The sequence below is a fragment of the Macrobrachium nipponense genome, chromosome 49 (genome assembly GCF_015104395.2).
Source record: "Macrobrachium nipponense isolate FS-2020 chromosome 49, ASM1510439v2, whole genome shotgun sequence".
Taxonomy (NCBI): Eukaryota; Metazoa; Arthropoda; class Malacostraca; order Decapoda; family Palaemonidae; genus Macrobrachium; species Macrobrachium nipponense.
The window spans coordinates 4,412,293-4,435,820 of NC_087224.1; the positions used below are offsets into that span (position 1 = coordinate 4,412,293).

The 23,528-nt window shown below is 37.5% G+C and overlaps 2 protein-coding genes across 2 annotated transcripts; both read right to left on the reverse strand.

The window, feature by feature from the left end:
• Nucleotides 1–12,260: 12,260 nt before the first annotated feature.
• LOC135205182 (uncharacterized protein K02A2.6-like) lies at nt 12,261–13,979 on the reverse strand. The gene has a single exon (XM_064235546.1). It carries the CDS (start codon nt 13,977–13,979, stop codon nt 12,261–12,263), a length of 1,719 nt encoding a protein of 572 aa, XP_064091616.1.
• Nucleotides 13,980–19,672: 5,693 nt separating this feature from the next.
• On the reverse strand, nt 19,673–21,171 carry LOC135205183 (uncharacterized). Its single transcript, XM_064235547.1, has 3 exons — nt 20,346–21,171; nt 19,969–20,055; nt 19,673–19,812 (listed from the first exon to the last, which is right to left on the reverse strand). The coding sequence occupies exons 1-3, from the start codon at nt 21,169–21,171 to the stop codon at nt 19,673–19,675; spliced, it is 1,053 nt and encodes a 350-aa protein (XP_064091617.1).
• Nucleotides 21,172–23,528: the final 2,357 nt, after the last annotated feature.

Below are 23,528 nucleotides of genomic sequence, written 5' to 3' on the forward strand. Positions count from 1 at the left end.
TTAAGTGTAACTCAGTTAGTACTACAGATATATACGTACAAATTTCTTCAAAAATTGTGTAATAACATGATACAGGGTAAACACAATTTTTTTATAATTATGACATCTGAACACCATAAATTTTTCATTAAAATGATCATTTTAATGAAGATTTTTCAATATAAATTATCATTGGATTCATGCTACTGGACAGTGACTTAGTTTGAGCTGTAATCTCAAGAATATAACAGGCCCTCTTGACCCATGGTTGCTCTTTTGAAAGATTTTATATTGGACAGTTTACAGCAACTGCATTCAACCTCAGCAACTGTGTCATGCAGATTGCAAAATATACAAAGTGCTATGCAAACTTCTGTAAAGACTGGCTGAAGTTTCTGATTGTATAATTTCATTCAGTAAGTTAAGAGGATCTAGTTCTTTCTCTGAGTGGACAGTAGACATAAAAATATTTTCTTCAAATGCAACATTTCACAAACAAAATTACAACAAATCTAAAGAGTACTTCTGAGCCAGGCATTTTGAGGCATCTTCAAGTTCAGCTTCATTCAGAGAGAAACATACATAAGAATTGCCTTGACCATGTCATATATGCTCTTGACTGCCTTATATCTCTGCTCCAGGTCTAAAGTACAATAGAAAACATTATTCCTGGAATGTGATTCCTCATCTGATTCTTTAGTTGACATTACACCTTCATCCAGTACTTCATCATGAAATCTTTTACATTTTATTGAATCTCTTCTCTGGAAACTTTGGCATAATTCCCATGGAAGTAGCAACATGGTTTGCCTCTGACAATATATCAGCCCACTTGTGTCTTAGCTGCCTAAGTTCTGTACACAAGTCAGAGATGAGAGACATTTCTGCTTCTAGTGACATTCTTCGAGACTGGATGATCTTATTCCATAAATCAATGCTTGAAAGAACTTTGAACCAAAATGCAGCCAGAACAATGAAGGATATGATGTAATTTGTAACTTTCGAACTCCACTGATATTTACAAAATTTTCCCTAATGGACTGCACAGTCTTCGTCATGTTATACTGATTACAAGTTCATGACTATGTCTTTGTGGTTTCTTCCATCCTGCTCAATTAACATAATTCTTGAGCATCTTTCATACTGTGATTTTGTTTATTCTCTAAAAAGAAAAGTTAAGATAAATAAGCTGCTGTCACAGGCCCCCAGACTGCTGGGCCCCAGAAAAGTAGTATACCCTTCCCTGGCCCCATTGTTTGGGCTCTATTCCACAGGGAATCATAATATACAACTGTTCTCCAACAGTTCCCCAAGGAGAAAACTTCTAGTTGAGGAGTCGACTGTTTGGCTAGAAGTACTTCTGCGGGGACTACAATCATCATCCGTTCCCCTAACAGTTGGCCTCATGGGAAACACCTCTGGCCAGGAGTTGGTCACCCATGAGGCGCCACCATGCTTATTCAGAAGCACTCTTGGCTGCATAGTCAGCGGTTTGGTTGGAAGTGTTTCCCATTTGAATGACAATGTACAACTGGCACCTCCCCTCCACCCCATAAATTCTCTCTCAGTGGGAAAACACGTCTGGCCAAGAGCTGGTCACCCATCAATTGCCCAGTAAGTTTTGTCAGAAGCACTTTTGGGGGAACAGTCAACTATTTGGTTAGAATCATTTCATCAGGAATTCAATCTGCAATTGTTCTCCCAACAGTTGGTCCCCCAACACTTTGCTAAGGCCTGGTAGCCCAAGAGATGTCCACCATGCTTATTCAGAAGCACTTTTGAGTGGACAGTCAACTGTTTATCCAGAAGCGTTCTTCTGGGAAATCAGTTTTTCCACCAACAATTGCCCTGCCCCCTGAAGAAACACATCTGGGCAAGAGCTGGTCACCTATGAGTTGCCCACCAATCTCAGTCAGAGGCACTGTTTTGGTGAACAGCCAACTGTTTGTCTTTAAGTTTTGCACCAGATTTGCAATCTATAATGTTTCTCTCAACAGTTGCCCTCCCAGGGAAAGTATCTTGCCAAGAGCTGGTTGCACAGGAGTTGACCACCATGCTCCTTCAGAAGCACTCTTTGGCAAACCGTCAACCTTTTGGTCAGAGGTGTTTCCCCATGGAATCAATTGTTTACCTCAACAGTTGACCTCCAAGGGGAAAAAACTTTTGCCAAAAGGTCATCTTTGGTGAACATTCAACTATTTGGCCAGTGGTATTTCCCCAAGTTTTTCCACAATGTGCAACTATTCCCCACCAGTTGCCCCACTGGCAAAATGCCTGTGGGCAAAAGTTGCCCATCTGCTTATTTGAAGCCTTTTTTTTAGTGAATGGTCAGCTGTTGGCCAGAGGTGTTACCCCAAAGAATCTACTGTTTTGCAGCAGTTGTTTCACTGAGGAAATGCTTCTGGTCAACAGCTAGTCACCCAAGAGTTGCCCACCATGCATCATCAAAATAGTTCTGGGTGAACAGCCAACTATTTAACCAGAATTGTTCCCTCCTGGAATCACATATTTCCCAAAGTGAGCTTCTGAAGAACTATAGCGGTTGACCAACTGTTGTCCAGAAATGTTTCCCACGGGGCTCACAGTGTGTGGCTGTTTCCCCAAGAGTGCTTCTTCAGAACCATGGTGGGCAACCCTTTTGATATATTCATTGTGTTTCTTTCTTCAATCAAAGCTGATTCTACCATCTAGCTTTTGGACTGACAATTGCTGCTATAAATTATATGTGACAAATTCCAGTTTATTCTGTAATTATAGTTATTTATGTGGTTAAATATAGCTGAGCTCTGTTGACCATACCTAAATGAACAATTATGTTGTATTAATCTCTGGAGAAGTAATTTCCTTCTAATACCAATGGAAAATTGATTGCAATTGAGGCAAGGGATTTCATATACTCCTGTGACTTTGGGGATTGGCTTTTGTTAGACGATAATCAGGGATTTGGCTAAGGTATTGGGGTAGTTAAATGTAAAAAGGGTTAGAGTTTCCAATTGTCAGTGTCTTAATCGTGTCTAGGTGTAGGAGTTTTCCTTTTTATTTTGTTGTTAGGCATCTCTCGGGTCTTGTTTTGAGGCAGCTGCTTACAGATTAGTTCAATTTTCTTTTCCTGTAGAGCCGGGGAACAAATCTTTAAAACTCATAAGAATGAATTGCTGGGTATGCCAATTTTGATAGAAATGTCATAATAACTAAAATTACGAATTTATGAAAGTGAAAATGTTGGTTTTCTGCATATGGTAAATTTGTATTCTGTTGCGTTTCTAATTATTAAAACATCAAGAAAAGCAATTTTGTTGTCTGTTTCCCATTCAACTTTAAATTTTATGCTGGGCACTAATGCATTTAATTTTTGAAAGAAATTCGATGAAATTGCCCCTACCTATTATCCCAAAATGTTAGGATATCATCTACATATATCATCCAGAGCATGTCTTTAGATTTTACTGAATTTATTATTGTAGTTTCAAAATATTCCATGTATAGATTAGCCACATATAGTATATACACTTCGGATGGCTGGTTGACATTTGGCGCTCTCTCTGGAGCCGGGTATACTCATGGATTGGCGATGGCCTGAGAAATTCGTTAATCATTTTTTAATATAAGAAGTATGCAGCAAATCTTCATATTTTAAATACTCTTTTTGATTCTTGTTATATATATATATATATATATATATATATATATATATATATATATATATATAATTATAATATATACATATATATTTATATATATATTTGGCTGAACCAGTGGCATAGTTAAGGGTGGGCATGGATGGGCATATGCCCAGCCACGAGAATCCTGTGCCCACCCACTGGCCACGGGCCCACTAAGGCATCTCTATTCACGAAATACTTTCAAATATAATAAGCTCTCCCTCGGCTTGGAATCATCATCAGAGTGTAGACCATCAAGGAAACGTAGAATTTCTACAAAATGCAGGAGTTTGTTGCTGTTGATTCTATTGAAAACCATTCAGAAAGCACACACTTTGACCTCAGTGTTAAGGATTGAAGTGAAAAGGCGGTTCACTAATGAAACCTGCACACTTATGAAGTCATTACAGCCACTTAACCCGCAAAGTACGGAATTCTTATCTTTCGAGAGAATGTGTGAACTTATTCCTGCCTATAATGCTAACACTGAAGATCTCAAACATGTGCTGTACTCTGCAAACCGCATGTTAGGCCGGGTATTCACGCCCAGGTTTACCTGTCAGTCTCACTTTCAGTTCATTGAAACTAACGTTAAAACGTACATTCGGACAGCAGTTTGTGGGCGGAGTCAGTCCACTCCCCAAAACTGATGAATTGATGGAATTACCTAAAGTTCTTTCGACCGACTGGCAGGTGATCGCAACTGTGGACGGGTACCCAACGATTTTAGCGCAGTTCGACGCCGGATTTCGTCCATTGTTAGTCCATGCGGTGTTATTTGTAAACCGTTGCCAGTCCAAATCTTATGATAGATATGAATATAAGAGAAAAAAGATATTTCCATGCAATAGACAATTTGATATAGGCCTAGACCAGTTTCCTGCCTTTTTATGAAAGGTGATACTAGTGAAAGTAGGCTTCACAGTCTATTTCATAAATAACTGAACCAATCCCCAGGTCTAATTTAACCTTATTTTTAATATTCTATGAGAATAGACATCTCTCTTTAATAGGCAATATTTAGACCATACTCTGTTATGCCATTTTTCTTCTTTGCTATTTTGAAGTGAATTGCCGCAGCAGATAGTCTTTATAGCTCTAACTCTTTATCACCCGGCCGAGTTTCCATCGCTGCCATATAGTTGTTGCCACGACGAAGGCTGGACGAGAAATGAGGGCAATGCCCTCGAGTTGACTGTACGACTGACAGTTCTACTCTGTACGTGTGGACACTCATCCATCGAACGGTCGTGGACTTGTTTATCGTCCGTTCTATTTTAGCCTTTTTAGCCTTTCCAGGGGGCCATTTTAGTCTCAAAGTTATTATTATTATTATTATTCAGATGATGACCCTATCCATATGGAAGAAGCCCACCACAGGGGAGATTGACTGGAAATTCAAGCTTCCAAAGAACATTCTGCCATTCATTGGAAAGAAAAGAAGTAATAACAGAAGGTAAAGGGAAATGCAGAATGAAAAGATCGCTAACCAGAGAGAGAGAGAGAGAGAGTGTGTGTGTGTGTGTTTCATTAGCGACTTGTGTTTGTGATGGGTAATGTTTCAAAATCATTTTCATATACAATTTACAATTGTTAACAATTGTCCCCCTACTCAAATCATTCTTCAATTGAATGCCTGCAGACGGGTTTGTTTGAAACAAGTATGCACACACAAATACAAACACGCGCGCATACACACACAAGCAAATTATTATACCATTCTACCATCTTTCTTCATAACTAGAGTGAATGTCCCGGGACACATGGCGGACCTTACCCGCCCGTCCCAAAACCCGTGGTGGGCCATGTCTGCCCATCCCAGGACACATGGCGGACCTCGCCCGCCCGTCCAGAGACACGTGGCAGGCCTCGCCCACCCATCCTGGGACACGTGGGGAACTCGCCCGCCCATCCCTGGACCCATGGCGTGCTTCGCCCACCCATCCTGGGACACATGGCGGACCTCACCCTCCCATCCCAGAACCCATGGCAGGCCACGCCCACCCATCCGAGGACCAGTGACGGAGCTTAACCGCCCGTCCCAGAACACGTGGCGGACCTCGCCTGCCTGTCCCAGAAAACGTCACAAACCTCTCCCACCTATCCCAGGATCTATGGCATGCTTCGCCCGCCCGTACCGGAACACGTGGCAGACCTCGCCCACCCGTCCCGGGACCCGGGGCAAGCCTCTCCTACCCGTCCCAGGACACTTTGCGGACTTCAAATGTCCATCCAGGGACTCGTGGCAGGCCTCACCCACCCATCCCAGGACAAGTGGCGGACATCACCCAGCCGTCCCGGGACTCGTGGTGGGCCTAGCCCACCAGTCCCAGGATACGTGGCAGACCTCGCCCACCCATACCTTACAGACCTTACAGACCTTACATCTTGTTCGGGTTGCCCCAGGTCCCTCAGTGTGAGGCACCTCTAATGTCTACCAGAGAGTTGCTAGTACATCTTCCGGTATATTTTGCATCTTCCAATCTTGGATGGTCTGGGATGCAGTTTAGATATTTGTCGAGCTTATTCTTGAACACATCTACGCTCACTCCTGTTATATTCCTCAGATGAGCTGGCAACGCATTGAATAGACGCTGCATTATCGATGCTGGTGCGGAGTGGATTAATGTCCTGTGTGCTTTCCTTATTTTTCCCGGTATAGTTTTGGGCACTGTTAATCTACCTCTGCTTGCTCTTTCTGATATTTTTAGCTCCATGATGTTTTCAGCTATTCATTCTATCTGTTTCCATGCCTGAATTATCATGTAGCAGTCTCTTCTCCTTTCTAGACTATATAATTTTAAGGATTGTAGTCTTTCCCAGTAGTCAAGGTCCTTAACTTCTTCTATTCTAGCTGTAAAGGACCTTTGTACACTCTCTATTTGTGCAATATCCTTTTGATAGTGTGGGTACCATATCATATTGCAATATTCAAGTGGACTACGAACATATGTTTCATAAAGCATAATCATGTGTTCAGCTTTTCTTGTCTTGAAGTGCCGTAACAACATTCCCATTTTTGCTTTACATTTTGTCAATAGAATTGCTATTTGATCGTTGCATAACATGTTCCTATTCATCATCACACCAAGGTCTTTAACTGCTTCCTTATTTGTGATTGTCTCATTATTAGGTCCCCTATATGCATATAGCTTTCCTTCTCTGTCTCCATAGTTTATTGATTCAAATTTATCAGAGTTGAAACTACCCATCCATATTTACCTCTGTCCAAGTTAATATACTTTGTTGTTAAGGTCTCTTTGTAGCGCGTTCCTTCTTCTCACAGTAATTTCTCTACTTATTCTTGTGTCATCGGCGAAACTACTCACTACCGAGTCCTTAACATTACTGTCTATGTCTGCAATCATAATAACAAACAGTAATGCAGCCAACACCATACCTTGTGGCACACCGGAAATTACCTTAGCTTCATCCGATTTCTCATCATTTGCAATAACTATCTGTTTTCTGTTGTGTAAAAATTCTTTTAACCATCTTCCTACTTTATCCACTATATTATGTTTTCTAATTTTCTTCGCTAATGTATTATGGTCCACCTTGTCAAAAGCTTTTGCAAAGTCTAGATAAACCACATCTGTTTCATTTCCGCTTTTCATATTTTTGTATATTTTCTCACGTTGGACTAACAGTTGGGTTTGTGTACTTTTTCCGGGTACGAAACCATGTTGTCCTATATTAAACAGATTATGTTTTATTAAATGTTTCATAATATTTTTCTTCATTACCCTTTCATACACTTTCATAATATGTGATGTTAGACTCACAGGCCTATAATTACTTGCCTCTAGTCTTGATCCACTTTTGAATGTAGGGGTAATATATGCTAATTTGTGCTCATCATAAATCGTGCCTGTATCTACACTTTGTCTTAATAATATTGCAAGTGGCTTTGCGATAGAATGAACTACTTTCTTTAACAAAATAGCAGGAACTCCATCAGGCCCTGCTGCAGCTCCATTTTTAATTTCGTTAATAGCCTGCACAATATCAGCTTCATTAATATCTATGTCAGCTAAATATTCACTATTTTCATCCCTTACTTCTATATCATTATCTTCATTATCTATTCTAGGGGTGAATTCTCTCTTATATCGTTCTGCCAATATGTTGCAAATTTCCTTTTTTCATTCGTTAATCTCCCTTCAATTCTTAAAGGGCCTATTTCTATTCTTCTTTTATTCATCTTTTTCGTGTATGAGTATATTAGTTTGGGGTTTTGCTTGATATTTATTAGGGTTTTTCTTCCAAGTCCCGTTTTTCATTTTCTTTTGATTGCATAATCTTATGTTCTGCATTTTCTATCTTACTTTTTAGTTCTATAACTTTCCATGCATTTTTTTCTTTTGCAAGACCTTTTTTCCACTTTCTGATTTTCTGGAACAAGATCCTTCTGTCTCTTGGTATGCATGACTGATGTTTACTTTTCTTCTTCGGTATATATTTATCCACTATTTTCTCTAATATTTTATATAATATCTCCGTATTTACCCTTATGTCATCACTTAGGAAAATGTTATCCCAATCTTTGTTTAATTCTTCATTTATTTCTGACCATTTTATATTTTTACTGTAGAAGTTGTATTTTCCATATCATTCCCACTTTTTCATTTCTTGCTTATCTCTGTTTTCACTTGCTTTGGAATGGACTGTTAATTCTATGACATTATGGTCTGAAATACCCGCATTATAAACTATTATTTCTTTAACATAATTCATCTCGTTCACAAATACTACGTCTAAAGTATTTTCCTTTCTTGTCGGCAGGTGATTTATTTGTTGAATGTTGTATTCTAGTAGCATATCTAATAGCTTTTCGAATTGCCTCTTATCTTCTGCACTACTATTCTCTCTATGTATAAGTACAACCACAATCTCCTATTCGTTCTTTCCAGTCTACGAAAGGAAAGTTGAAGTCTCCAGATAGGAGAATAGTCCAGTCCTTGTGATTTCTACATATATCATCCAATTTTTCTATTATTAAGTCAAACTCTTTAGTATTAGGAGGTCTATATATTACTATGTTCATTAATTTTTCAGATTCAAATTCTACCGCTATTAGTTCACATTCTGAGTTACTATATTTCTCATATATTTTTCCTTGTTTTTTGTCTTTCCCATATATTGCGGTTCCCCCTTGATTCCTATTTTTTCTATCTGATCTATAAGTTTGGAACCCTTTTATTTGATCATCATTCCCAGTCTCTTGTGAATACCAGGTTTTCACTTATATTCATTATATCTATTTTCTTTCAATTTGGGTTTTATTCTTCTAAGTACTCTATTTTTCTTTTGAGTTACTCATAACTAAACCCTGCGCATTGATCACTATGATGGTTTGCGTGTTTTCTCCTTCATTTAATATTGGTAATAATAGGGATTTTCCCATGTCTCTTTCCTGTTCTGGTATGTTGTTCTTTTTTTCATTTGCCAGAAATGCTGACATTAAAAAATCCAACTTTTTCCAATTAATATTTGATCTTCTTCATCAATAATTATTTATTTTTGAAGGCTGTCTGAATCTTGACAATTTTCTCCAGTATCTGCAATATCCTCTTGCACAATAAATACAGTTATTATCTCTTGAGTAGTATCTTGGAGCTGAGGCTTTGAAATTTTTTGCTGACATCTCTGCATATCTCATTGATGGCTTGCTTTTTTCTTTTACCTGATATTCTTTATTCCTCTCTTATTGTTTTCTTTCTTATTTGGATTTTATTGCTTGATTGATTATTTATTTGATTATGATTCATGGCTACAGGGTGCATATATTTAACATTTTTGTCGAACTTACACCCTTTTCCTTCTTTTAGGTTTTTGCATATTTTTGGATGCAGATCTCTGCAATCATCCTCATAGCCGTCTAGGTATGCACATTTACCATATATTTCATAGTTGTGACATACCTTAGGATGTTTGTAGTAACATCTTTCTCCAAATCTGCAATTCCCTCTTTTCAAAAGGTTGCAGACTTTGTCTTTTTTGTCTATTTTTTCCTCTTTCCCGTCATTGTGTAGATCTGGGTAGAGCCTCTTCAGGGTTTTCTTTTGTGTTATCATATCGTAATTTATTTCTTCATAAGTATGCTGCTTTATTGCCTCATATGTAGTATGAATGAGTATCTCTGCATCCATACTTTTATCTTGTTCTTTGTTTTCCTTGTTTTTTTCTGTCATTTCAGTTTTGTTTATTTCTCTTCCGTTTTCCTCTTCTTCTTCATCCTCAACTATTGTCTATCCATGATAGATATGTTGAGCAAAATATTCTGGTATCTTTTCTCATATCTTGCATTACCTCAGCACATTGTGGATGGGTCGGAATGTTGCATGCAGCACATTTTCTGATTAGGTTTTGTGGATTAACTATGCTATACCACACCTTACACAGTTTGCATGCTTTCGGCATTCTTTTTCCTGATGCATCAATTAGGATATTCACAATGTTCACCTTATTCATATTCTTTGTCGGAATATGTTGGTTTATGTATATTTTCTTTATGAGTCTCTTGACCACTTGGATTTTATTTGATACTTCTTCAATTATTTTCAAGATGTTTTCTGTTGATTTGTTCCAGTTTGAAGGATTATATCCTTCTAATATATCTATGAATGCTTTTGTATCTTTTTGGTTAGGACTGTTGCTGATCTCATAGATGAGAAATGCCAGTTCCCTTCCTGCTACCTCATCGTATTGCGAATTTGCCAAGCAAGCTAAATCTCGCCATTTTTTTCGACAGTTGGAACTTACTGCCATCTTGTTCTGATTTACAGTATTTCACTTGATAAACTAACTTAGTAGATGCTTTATCCTACTATTTTCACACTAATCTTATCACCGATAGTTCACGAACACTTCTAGATATTTCTCAAATTCTAGACGTAAGTTAAACTTGTGATATCTGTTGATTAATCTGACTGCGCGCGGGAACGTCTCACCAAGCAAGATTGAGAGAGAGAGAGAGAGAGTCAGGGAATTATCTACGTACTTAATACTGGCTTGTCAGTTTGCTATGTTGTAGAGAGAGAGAGAGAGAGAGAGAGAGAGAGAGAGAGAGAGAGAGAGAGAGAGAGAATCATTTCATTCAGATGTATTTATTAAATAAAATCAAATAAAATATGCATTGCCTAAGAATAATGAATTGTCAATTTTTATCTTTTATTAATGTTTTAAAAGCAAAAAATACAACTGCAAAGCAATTAAAAGCAATAAACCCAACAGCAAAAACAGCCATACGTATGTCTCACCCTACACATATAATCATAGGAGGTTAAATTGTTTTTTGAGTTTTTTCCTGTCACATGTACTCCGTTAACAATTAAATATACACTTGACTATCAGTCATACCTAAATAGGTACTAACTTATATTCGTAAATAAAAATTAACAAATTAGAAGAGTTAGCATCACCTTCCTTTTTTCTACGAGTTACCGTAAATCATAGAAAACGAATGAATGTGTATTATAAGGGGGACTAAAGACAATGTTACGACTTGTACTTGAGCGCTTAATAAATGAATCAATACTTTTGAGTCCACTATAGCTTTCCCATCAAGGAAAATACGAATGTGTTTATAAATATACATAATTAGCTTTAACTTAAACACACATTTGTTGTGTATATTACCAAAAAAAAAAAAAAAAAAATGCATCTGGTTTCATACAAAATCCTTGAATGTCCTCTTGGACAGAGAATCATGAATTTGAATTATTTTTTCATGACAATTTATATAATTATAAAAATATGTAGGATTTTATACGTAGTTCTCCACTGTCCCTTTGGGTGTGAGAACTATGAATCTTATAAAAATATTTCATTGCAAAACTTTTATTAATGAATACTTTAACAATGTAATTCTTTGTTGCAAGCTAATCTTATCTAACTGTTTAGTTATCTTAATTAGACATAATATCAGTCCATAAACCATAGAACAGACAGTATGAAAGCGTAAGTTAAGACCTACCTCAGGGGGGCCATATTTGTGGTGGTCCTTATAATGGCTGGTGGTATAACAAAACGGTTTACTACTGGTTTATTAAAGCAAATAAAATGGTACCTCTGGGAACCTAACTGTTTTGTCGTCATTATTTTGGGTCTGCTTTAGTTATATGACCATACGACAATTCTTCACTCTTACCTGTAGGTAGAGGGAAAGATGGTGTTTTAGTATTGGATGTAATATTCCATTTCTCGTCGCCGAGGTTCCGGGATGAAGGGCGATAATAAAGCAATATCTTCTTGCTTGTGTTTATTGGCTTAAACTACATTGAAGAAGGCGGGTAGTTGAATATACAAAATACAATAGCGTTATATAATAGAATCATAACAAACTATGAGCATCGAAGCTCTATACACAATAAAGAATCATATCCTGCATACATGAGGTAGAATTTATAAGATCGAAGCCTCTGTGTCGGACTCGATACTAACACAATAATAATTGGTTATACTTATAACATTTACGCATTATGCAACACAGTGCAATAGCTCTGAACTGAACGTGTCTGCGGAGCTAAGATTTCCCGCGCTCGTTACATAACGTCTTGCATACATAACAGTCTCCTCCCCCTTTACCTGTGACTAAGAAACAACTGTTCCTCACATTTACAAATCCAATCTTTCAGGAGGTTTTCCTCTACTCATTCTGTTAGGGAGTACTATAGGTGTGTTCTGAGCTGTTGCATGATTTTGAACATCTTGGTGAGCAGTTTGCACATCTGAGTTATTTAAGTCTGAGGTATTTGAAACTTGTACTTCTGTATTGTTTGTACCAAATGACTGCAACTGATCAACATGACGTTTTACAATCTTTCCACCGACATTAACATCATAATGTAAATTACCTATCTTCCTGACCAATTTCTCCTTGTAACCCATTTTTTCTGGTGTATTGTATGACCTTACCATGACATAACCTGAAGGAGCGAAATGTCTTACATTGGGAAGCTTACTTACTTGATCATAACCTTTCTGTTCTAACTGACTCTGCAAGCTTGGATACATTAGATCTAACTTATTCCTGATCCTCCTCCCCATCAACAAATAAGATGGTGTTACACCCGTAGTATTATTCACGGTTGTTCTATAGGATAATAGGAACTTTGCAATGTGAGATGCTACATTACCAGAATTTGCTTGCCTACACTTCATATTATGTTTGAAAGTTTGAACAAACCTTTCTGCTTCACCATTCGTGGATGGATGATAAGTTGCTGATAATGTATGTTGTATACCATTTACATTCAGAAATTCCTTAAACTCCTGTGAAGTAAACTGTGGGCCATTGTCTGTCACTATTCTTTCTGGCAAACCATGCGTTGCAAAGATTTGCATGAGTGATTTTATAGTTGCTACCGATGAAGTTGTTTGCATTGGTATAACTTCTGGCCACTTACTATATGCATCTACTAATATTAGATATGAGTATCCTAAAAATGGACCTGCAAAATCTACATGTACACGTTGCCACGGGTATCTGGGTAATTCCCATGGGTGCATTCTTGTTGGTTTTGGATTATTTTGTTGCAATGCACAATTCATACACTTCTTAACCAAATTTTCAATGTCCCTATCAACACCTGGCCACCAAACATAAGTTCTAGCAATTGACTTTGATCTGACAATACCTTGGTGGTCTGCATGTATTTCTGATAGAACTCTATTTCTTAATGCATTTGGAATCACTACTCTTGATCCTCTCAAAATACATTCTTGAGTTACACTCAATTCATTCCAAATTTCTTTGTATGGTTTACAATTAGCATCTGCACAAATATCTCTGCCGGTTATTAGACTCTGCACTACTTTTGAAAGTACTGGGTCTTTCTTTGTACCTTGTGCTATTTCCTTAGCTGTAATAGGTAAATTATAAGCAGAAATCAAAAGAATACTTTCCTCATGTTGTTCTGGTGCTTTGTCTACAGGCAATCTCGACAAAGCGTCTGCATTACCCATCTTGGATGTTGGTCTATATTCTATGTTGTAATCATATGCCGCTAATATGATTGCCCAACGTTGTAGTCTTGCAGCTACTAACGACGGTAAACTTGCCTTTGGACCTAAAATCATCAATAATGGTTTGTGGTCTGTAACTAAGGTGAACCTTTTCCTGCCATACAAATACATATGGAACTTTTTCACTCCATATACTAGTGCTAATGCTTCTTTTTCTATTTGTGAGTAATTTCTCTCTGCTTTGTTCAATACTCTAGAGGCAAAAGCTATTGGTTTTTCTGTACCATCTGGCATTACATGTGCTAGTACTGCACCTAATCCTATGTTTGAGGCGTCAAACACAAAACCCAACTTTACTGGCAAATCCATTGATAATGTACTAAGAATGTGGGTGATGTCACTTCTGCTTTGATTCTTTCAAAAGCATTTTGACATACCTTTGTCCAATTCCATTTTACATCTTTGTTCAGCAAATTGTACAATGGGTGTGCAATTGTTGCTAAGTTTTGAATGAAACTACCATAGAATGTTACTAAACCTAAAAATGATTGCAATTCCTTGACATTTTCTGGTAACTTTGCTGACTGCACTGCATTTACCTTATCTTGAGTCTTATGAATACCTTTACCATTTACAATAAGCCTAAATACTCAACCGAGTCAACTTCTAAAATACATTTACTCTGGTTGACCTTGATATTGTGTTCCTTTAGTTTCTTTAGAACTGCACGTAACCTTTCTCTATGCTCTTTTTTTGTTTTTGCCAGCAACTAATATATTATCAATGAAAATGAATACTCCTGACATACCTGCAAATATTTTGTCCATTGTTTGCTGCCATATTGCTGGACTGCTAGCAACACCATAGGGAAGTCTTTTTGGACGATACAGCCTAAATGTGTGTTTACAGTACATAGCTTTGGGAATTTTCATCCATGGATAGTTGTTGAAATGCTTGTCTAAGATCTATCTTAGAAAAATACTGAGCATCCTGACAAAGTTGCGAACATATTTTTAGGATTTGGCAATGGATGTTGTGCTACTTGCAATTGTGGATTTAATGTCACCTTGTAATCTCCACATAACCTAACTTGACCGTTGTCCTTAACAATTGGAACTAATGGTGTAGACCAATCTGAATAATCTACCTTTTCCCATGAACCTTCACTTTCTAACCTCCTAATATCAATTTCCACAGCTGTTTTCAATGCATATGGAACTGGTCTTGGAGCAGAAAATCTAGGAGTAACATTCTCCTTTAAAACTAAGACTGCTTGTGCATTCTTTACTGTTCCTACTCTGTCTTCAAATACTTCTTTGTAATCTGATAGAAGATTAGTTAATGAAATTTCTTCTGCTGGTTCTTGTTTTGTACCTGTAACCCTTAGAATACTAGGCCAATCTAATTTTATGCATCTTAACCAATCTAATCCTAATAATGTCTGTCCTTGACGACCTTGGCCTATTGTCAATGGTAACTTACCTATCTCTTGATCTTTGTATTGAACTTTCACTTGTGATGAACCAACTACTTCTATGTTTGTACCATTATAACTTTTGAGCACTTTGTCTGAAGGTCTTATCACTAGGTTAGGTATGGTTTGTGCTACTCTTTCAGAAATTATTGTCACATCTGCAGCTGTGTCTATTTGCATGGGTGTGAGTTTCCCATTTATTTCTATTTGAGCCATAAGACGTTCTTGTGAGTCTTTGTTCACGGAATTAATGTGAAATGCAAATTGTTCTACTTCTGTGGTCTTATGTACACTTTCTTCATTTGAGCTAGAGCAGTCATTTGAATCTACGGTTCTATTGATCTGTTTTGTGGTCTTTGCTTAGCAAATTTACACTGACTTGTTAAATGACCACGCTTCCTGCAGTTGTTGCACGTCTGACCAGACGCTGGGCACTTATCCCAATCATTGCTATAATGATCTGTTTTCCCACATCTAAAGCACGATTTCTTTTGAGGTTTTTGTGTCCCTATGTGACTTGACTTTCTGTGAGTATGCATTAGGTTTAACCTTGTTATACTTGAATATACCTGGGCTAGGCTTACTCGTTTCATTTGTTTGCCCTGTCTTTGCATGTTGGTAACTCCTTTTATAGGCTACATGATTTACCTGGCTACTGTTGTTATGAGTCTTACCTACAATGACACTGGACTGGTAATTAGCAGTTTCTATTGCTCTTGCTATTTCCAGAAAACTTTTTGCAATTTAACTTCTTTTCTTGCAGTAACTTCTTTCTAAGCTCTTGCGAGTTACTTCTTACTATAATTTGCTCTATTAACCTGTCTTCTAGATCTCCAAATTCACAAGTTGAAGCTAATTTCTTTAACTTAGTTACAAAAGAATCTATTGTCTCACCTGATTCCTGTGATGCTTCTATGAACTGATAACGTTCAAAGTATTATTTGCTTGAGGAGCAAAATAATTTGTAAGCCCTTCAATTGCGTCCTGCAATGAATCACCTGTTAAATTCAAAGTATTGAATACTTCCTGAACTTCTAACCCTGCAGTATGAAGAAACAAAGCCTTCTGCTGCTTTTCGTTTATTTTCCCTAGTGCTTCTAAATAAATTTGGAAGCTGCCTATCCACTTTTTCCATCTGGTACCCACTGATTTAGGATCATCACCGATGCTAAAGCTTGTCTAACTTTTGGACATCTATCGGCATTTTTGCTGTGATACTAAGAAGTTAGGGCTAGGCTAGGAATTTGGAAGTTTTCTTTTTTTTTTTTCTACCTGTAGCTACTCTTGCATAGACATACCTTTTGCACTTTTACTCTCTAAACCAACCCTTTTTTTGTGTTAACGCTCCTGACTTGGCACAGCGCTGCTTGGTTTGAGTGTGATGAAGGCATCTAGGTAATTGAGATTCTTCGTTTTCGGGTAGACTTCATCCGTTTGGGGTCGTCGTCTTCCGCTTCTTGGCTAGGAGATTAGGCGTAGGCTATAGGCTCCATTTGGCTGCTACGAGTTCGTCACCTGCGTCGCCAATGTTTTGTCGTCATTATTTTGGGTCTGCTTTAGTTATATGACCATACGACAATTCTTCACTCTTACCTGTAGGTAGAGGGAAAGATGGTGTTTTAGTATTGGATGTAATATTCCATTTCTCGTCGCCAGAGGTTCGGTTCCGGATGAAGGGCGATAATAAAGCATATCTTCTTGCTTGTGTTTATTGGCTTAAACTACATTGAAGAAGGCGGGTAGTTGAATATACAAAATACAATAAGCGTATATAATAGAATCATAACAAACATATGAGCATCGAAGCTCTATACACAATAAAGAATCATATCCTGCATACATGAGGTAGAATTTATAAGATCGAAGCCTCTGTGTCGGACTCGATACTAACACAATAATAATTGGTTATACTTATAACATTTACGCATTATGCAACACAGTGCAATAGCTCTGAACTGAACGTGTCTGCGGAGCTAAGATTCCCGCGCTCGTTGCATAACATCTTGCATACATAACAGTCTCCTCCCCTTTACCTGTGACTAAGAAACAACTGTTCCTCACATTTACAAATCCAATCTTTCAGGAGGTTTTCCTCTACTCATTCTGTTAGGGAGTACTATAGGTGTGTTCTGAGCTGTTGCATGATTTTGAACATCTTGGTGAGCAGTTTGCACATCTGAGTTATTTAAGTCTGAGGTATTTGAAACTTGTACTTCTGTATTGTTTGTACCAAATGACTGCAACTGATCAACATGACGTTTTACAATCTTTCCACCGACATTAACATCATAATGTAAATTACCTATCTTCCTGACAATTTCTCCTTGTACCCATTTTTCTGGTGTATTGTATGACCTTACCATGGACATAACCTGAATGGAGCGAAATGTCTTACATTGGGAAGCTTACTTACTTGATCATAACCTTTCTGTTCTAACTGACTCTGCAAGCTTGGATACATTAGATCTAACTTTTATTCCTGATCCTCCTCCCCATCAACAAATAAGATGGTGTTACACCCGTAGTATTATTCACGGTTGTTCTATAGGATAATAGGAACTTTGCAATGTGAGATGCTACATTACCAGAATTTGCTTGCCTACACTTGCATATTATGTTTGAAAGTTTGAACAAAACCTTTCTGCTTCACCATTCGTGGATGGATGATAAGTGCTGATAATGTATGTGTATACCATTTACATTCAGAAATTCCTTAAACTCCTGTGAAGTTAAACTGTGTCCATTGTCTGGTCACTATTCTTTCTGGCAAAACCATGCGTTGCAAAGATTTGCATGAGTGATTTTATAGTGCTACCGATGAAGTTGTTTGCATTGGTATAACTTCTGGCCACTTACTATATGCATCTACTAATATTAGATATGAGTATCCTAAAAATGGACCTGCAAAATCTACATGTACACGTTGCCACGGGTATCTGGGTAATTCCCATGTGGCATTCTTGTTGGTTTTGGATTATTTGTTGCAATGCACAATTCATACACTTCTTAACCAAATTTCAATGTCCCTATCAACACCTGGCCACCAAACATAAGTTCTAGCAATTGACTTTGATCTGACAATACCTTGGTGGTCTGCATGTATTTCTGATAGAACTCTATTTCTTAATGCATTTGGAATCACTACTCTTGATCCTCTCAAAATACATTCTTGAGTTACACTCAATTCATTCCAAATTTCTTTGTATGGTTTACAATTAGCATCTGCACAAATATCTCTGCCGGTTATTAGACTCTGCACTACTTTTGAAAGTACTGGGTCTTTCTTTGTACCTTGTGCTATTTCCTTAGCTGTAATAGGTAAATTATAAGCAGAAATCAAAAGAATACTTTCCTCATGTTGTTCTGGTGCTTTGTCTACAGGCAATCTCGACAAAGCGTCTGCATTACCCATCTTGGATGTTGGTCTATATTCTATGTTGTAATCATATGACGCTAATATGATTGCCCAACGTTTGTAGTCTTTCAGCTACTAACGACGGTAAACTTGCCTTTGGACCTAAAATCATCAATAATGGTTTGTGGTCTGTAACTAAGGTGAACCTTTCCTGCCATACAAATACATATGGAACTTTTTCACTCCATATACTAGTGCTAATGCTTCTTTTTCTATTTGTGAGTAATTTCTCTCTGCTTTGTTCAATACTCTAGAGGCAAAAGCTATTGGTTTTTCTGTACCATCTGGCATTACATGTGCTAGTTACTGCACCTAATCCTATGTTTGACGGCGTCACAAACCAACTTACTGGCAAATCAATTTGATAATGTACTAAGAATGTGTGATGTCACTTCTGCTTTGATTCTTTCAAAAGCATTTTGACATACCTTTGTCCAATTCCATTTTACATCTTTGTTCAGCAAATTGTACAATGGGTGTGCAATTGTTGCTAAGTTTTGAATGAAACTACCATAGAATGTTACTAAACCTAAAAATGATTGCAATTCCTTGACATTTTCTGGTAACTTTGCTGACTGCACTGCATTTACCTTATCTTGAGTCTTATGAATACCTTTACCATTTACAATAAAGCCTAAATACTCAACCGAGTCAACTTCTAAAATACATTTACTCTGGTTGACCTTGATATTGTGTTCCTTTAGTTTCTTTAGAACTGCACGTAACCTTTCTCTATGCTCTTTTTTGTTTTTGCCAGCAACTAATATGTCATCAATGAAAATGAATACTCCTGACATACCTGCAAATATTTTGTCCATTGTTTGCTGCCATATTGCTGGACTGCTAGCAACACCATAGGGAAGTCTTTTTGGACGATACAGCCCTAAATGTGTGTTGACAGTACATAGCTTTGGAATTTTCATCCATGGATAGTTGTTTGAAATGCTTGTCTAAGATCTATCTTAGAAAATACTGAGCATCCTGACAAAGTTGCGAACATATTTTTGAGGATTTGGCAATGGATGTTGTGCTACTTGCAATTGTGGATTTATGTCACCTTGTAATCTCCACATAACCTAACTTGACCGTTGTCCTTAACATTGGAACTAATGGTGTAGACCAATCTGAATAATCTACCTTTTCCATGAACCTTCACTTTCTAACCTTCTAATTTCAGTTTCCACAGCTGTTTTCAATGCATATGGAACTGGTCGTTGGAGCAGAAAATCTAGGAGTAGCATTCTCCTTTAAAACTAAGACTGCTTGTGCATTCTTTACTGTTCCTACTCTGTCTTCAAATACTTCTTTGTAATCTGATAGAAGATTAGTTAATGAAATTTCTTCTGCTGGTTCTTGTTTTGTACCTGTAACCCTTAGAATACTAGGCCAATCTAATTTTATGCATTTTAACCAATCTAATCCTAATAATGTCTGTCCTTGACCCTTGACTATTGTCAATGGTAACTTACCTATCTCTTGATCTTTGTATTGAACTTTCACTTGTGATGAACCAACTACTTCTATGTTTGTACCATTATAACTTTTGAGCACTTTGTCTGAAGGTCTTAATCACTATAAAACAAGGTAGTATGGTTTGTGCTACTCTTTCAGAAATTATTGTCACATCTGCAGCTGTGTCATTTGCATGGGTGTGAGTTTCCCATTTATTTCTATTTGAGCCATAAGACGTTCTTGTGAGTCTTTGTTCACGAATTAATGTGAAATGCAAATTGTTCTACTTCTGTGGTCTTATGTACACTTTCTTCATTTGAGCTAGAGCAGTCATTTGAATCTACGGTTCTATTGATCTGTTTTGTGGTCTTTTGCTTAGCAAATTTACACTGACTTGTTAAATGACCACGCTTCCTGCAGTTGTTGCACGTCTGACCAGACGCTGGGCACTTATCCCAATCATTGCTATAATGATCTTGTTTACCACATCTAAAGCACGATTTCTTTTGAGGTTTTTGTGTCCCTATGTGACCTTGACTTTTCTGTGAGTATGCATTAGGTTTAACCTTGTTATACTTGAATATACCTGGGCTAGGCTTACTCGTTTCATTTGTTTGCCCTGTCTTTGCATGTTGGTAACTCCTTTTATAGGCTACATGATTTACCTGGCTACTGTTGTTATGAGTCTTACCTACAATGACACTGGACTGGTAATTAGCAGTTTCTATTGCTCTTGCTATTTCCAGAACTTTTTGCAAATTTAACTTCTTTTCTTGCAGTAACTTCTTTCTAAGCTCTTGCGAGTTACTTCTTACTATAATTTGCTCTATTAACCTGTCTTCTAGATCTCCAAATTCACAAGTTGAAGCTAATTTCTTTAACTTAGTTACAAAAGAATCTATTGTCTCACCTGATTCCTGTGATGCTTCTATGAACTGATAACGTTCAAAGTATTTATTTGCTTGAGGAGCAAAATAATTTGTAAGCCCTTCAATTGCGTCCTGCAATGAATCACCTGTTAAATTCAAAGTATTGAATACTTCCTGAACTTCTAACCCTGCAGTATGAAGAAACAAAGCCTTCTGCTGCTTTTCGTTTATTTTCCCTAGTGCTTCTAAATAAATTTGGAAGCTGCCTATCCACTTTTTCCATCTGGTACCCACTGATTTAGGATCATCACCGATGCTAAAGCTGTCTAACTTTTGGACATCTATCGGCATTTTTGCTGTGATACTAAGAAGTTTAGGCTAGGCTAGGAATTTGGAAGTTTTCTCTACCTTGTAGGCTACTCTTGCATAGACATACCTGTTGCACTTTTACTCTCAAAACCAACCCTTTTTTTGTGTTAACGCTCCTGACTTGGCACAGCGCTGCTTGGTTTGAGTGTGATGAAGGCATCTAGGTAATTGAGATTCTTCGTTTTCGGGTAGACTTCATCCGTTTGGGGTTCGTCGTCTTCCGCTTCTTGGCTAGAGATTAGGCGTAGGCTATAGGCTCCATTTGGCTGCTACGAGTTCGTCACCTGCGTCGCCAATGTTTTGTCGTCATTATTTTGGTCTGCTTTAGTTATATGACCATACGACAATTCTTCACTCTTACCTGTAGGTAGAGGGAAAGATGGTGTTTTAGTATTGGATGTAATATTCCATTTCTCGTCGCCGAGGTTCCGGGATGAAGGGCGATAATAAAGCAATATCTTCTTGCTTGTGTTTATTGGCTTAAACTACATTGAAGAAGGCGGGTAATTGAATATACAAAATACAATAAGCGTATATAATAGAATCATAACAAACATATGAGCATCGAAGCTCTATACACAATAAAGAATCATATCCTGCATACATGAGGTAGAATTTATAAGATCGAAGCCTCTGTGTCGGACTCGATACTAACACAATAATAATTGGTTATACTTATAACATTTACGCATTATGCAACACAGTGCAATAGCTCTGAACTGAACGTGTCTGCGGAGCTAAGATTTCCCGCGCTCGTTACATAACGTCTTGCATACATAACACTAACATACGAAGGGGGAGGCATACCTACTGTAGATTATTATCGGTCTATAGCTTTATACGTCATTCCAGCCAAACTCTGCAGCACATGACTGACACAACAGATTTACATTTTACCAAAACTCTGAACCACATCTATTTTGATGACCAAACTTTATCAATAGTGGCTATGGGAAAAGGTTAGTGACTGAAATGGAGTTCCTTTTTGGTTTTATCTGTCACATGTACAAAGTCTGAAGGGGATCATTTGATTTGTACTTCAGATATTTATTGGAAATTATGCAGTGCAAACTGTGCACAAAGGAAAACTGTAAGCAACTCCTTTTTGATGTCATGAAAACACAAATTCTTTGCTGGATAAGTGGCTCTTGCCAACAGATTTTGAACCCAATTGCTTAAAGAGTAATTCAGCAGTTTTAACACAAGCCATGCTATTCTGTCATATAGATTTTAATTTCAGAATTGATGCCCAAGAAAAGTAAACTAACTTTGGGTTAGAAACAGGAATGTAAAGTGCTCACTCAGTTGGCACTTGAAGCCCATAGTGCCACTGGCATTAGACTTTTTCATGATATCCAGTCCATTTGTCATTATTTTTTTCTAATACATATTGTAAATACTCTCCATAGGACTGTACGCTTAAGGTCAGGAACACCGGTGGACATCCGACATGCTTCCATGTAACTTTCAGGAAGACGGGTATCTAAAGTGAATTTGCGTTCCTTCGCAGTGTATTATTGTTTTATTATTATCTAAATATAGTTAGCAATGTCACTGCATGACACTCCTAGCCTCTGTGGCTGGGCTTAAATGATCTGGTAAGTGGCCTTCATACCACAGCAAAATCACACACTTGTCTAACAGCTGTGAGGAGTTTACACCACTGTAGGAAAAAAATAAAAGCCTCATCATTTTTTATTTATTTATTAACTGACTGTTGACATCAAAATAATCTTCTAACATACATGATAGATTTCTACACTTACATAATAAATAATCACTATGTAAAAGCTAGGCAGATATGCCGACTTCCGTTCCATCATTGGGTGTCGAGTCCTGCAGATGTTTCAGGACACATTCCGAAACGCCCCTTCGATCTGCCGCAGCGGAGCGACCGAAAAAGAATTTTGTTCCTCGCCCAAGAATTGGGAATTCGTATTCTTTGGGCAGATGTCAACCGTAGGATTCTTGTGCCGTCGATTTATGAAATGTGCCCTTGTAGCTTTGAAGAAGCCTTTGGAAATGTTCTTTCAGACTTTCAAGTGTTAGTAAGTCTCGCCAAATTCATGGGGGAATCAAATTAAAAGTTCAAAACTGAGGGTCTACCAAGAACCTGTTTGTGTTCAATCTTGGAAAAGTGAAAGCTGCTCCAGTAATACAATGTTCGACTTTTCTTATTTTTTCTTTACAGGGCAAGAAAAAAGGTTTTTTTTTTTTTTTTAACCTTTAGCAAGTTCATTAGATGATGGAAGAAAGAAGGCATCAATTTCCGAAGAAAAAAATAATAAAAATAAATTGTCAATACAGAACATTCTAAAAGCAGACGTCAGTAGTGCTTT

Bases quoted from the DNA above. Each gene is read 5' to 3' on its own strand.
- LOC135205182 (XM_064235546.1), bottom strand. From the start codon at position 13,979: ATGGATTTGCCAGTAAAGTTGGGTTTTGTGTTTGACGCCTCAAACATA.
- LOC135205183 (XM_064235547.1), bottom strand. From the start codon at position 21,171: ATGCCGATAGATGTCCAAAAGTTAGACAGCTTTAGCATCGGTGATGAT. The intron at 20,056-20,345 runs GTCAGTGTAAAT...TAAGACCTTCAG, and splicing joins GAAGCGTGGTCATTTAACAA to ACAAAGTGCTCAAAAGTTAT. The intron at 19,813-19,968 runs GTAAGTTACCAT...ATCTTCTATCAG, and splicing joins ATACAAAGATCAAGAGATAG to ATTACAAAGAAGTATTTGAA.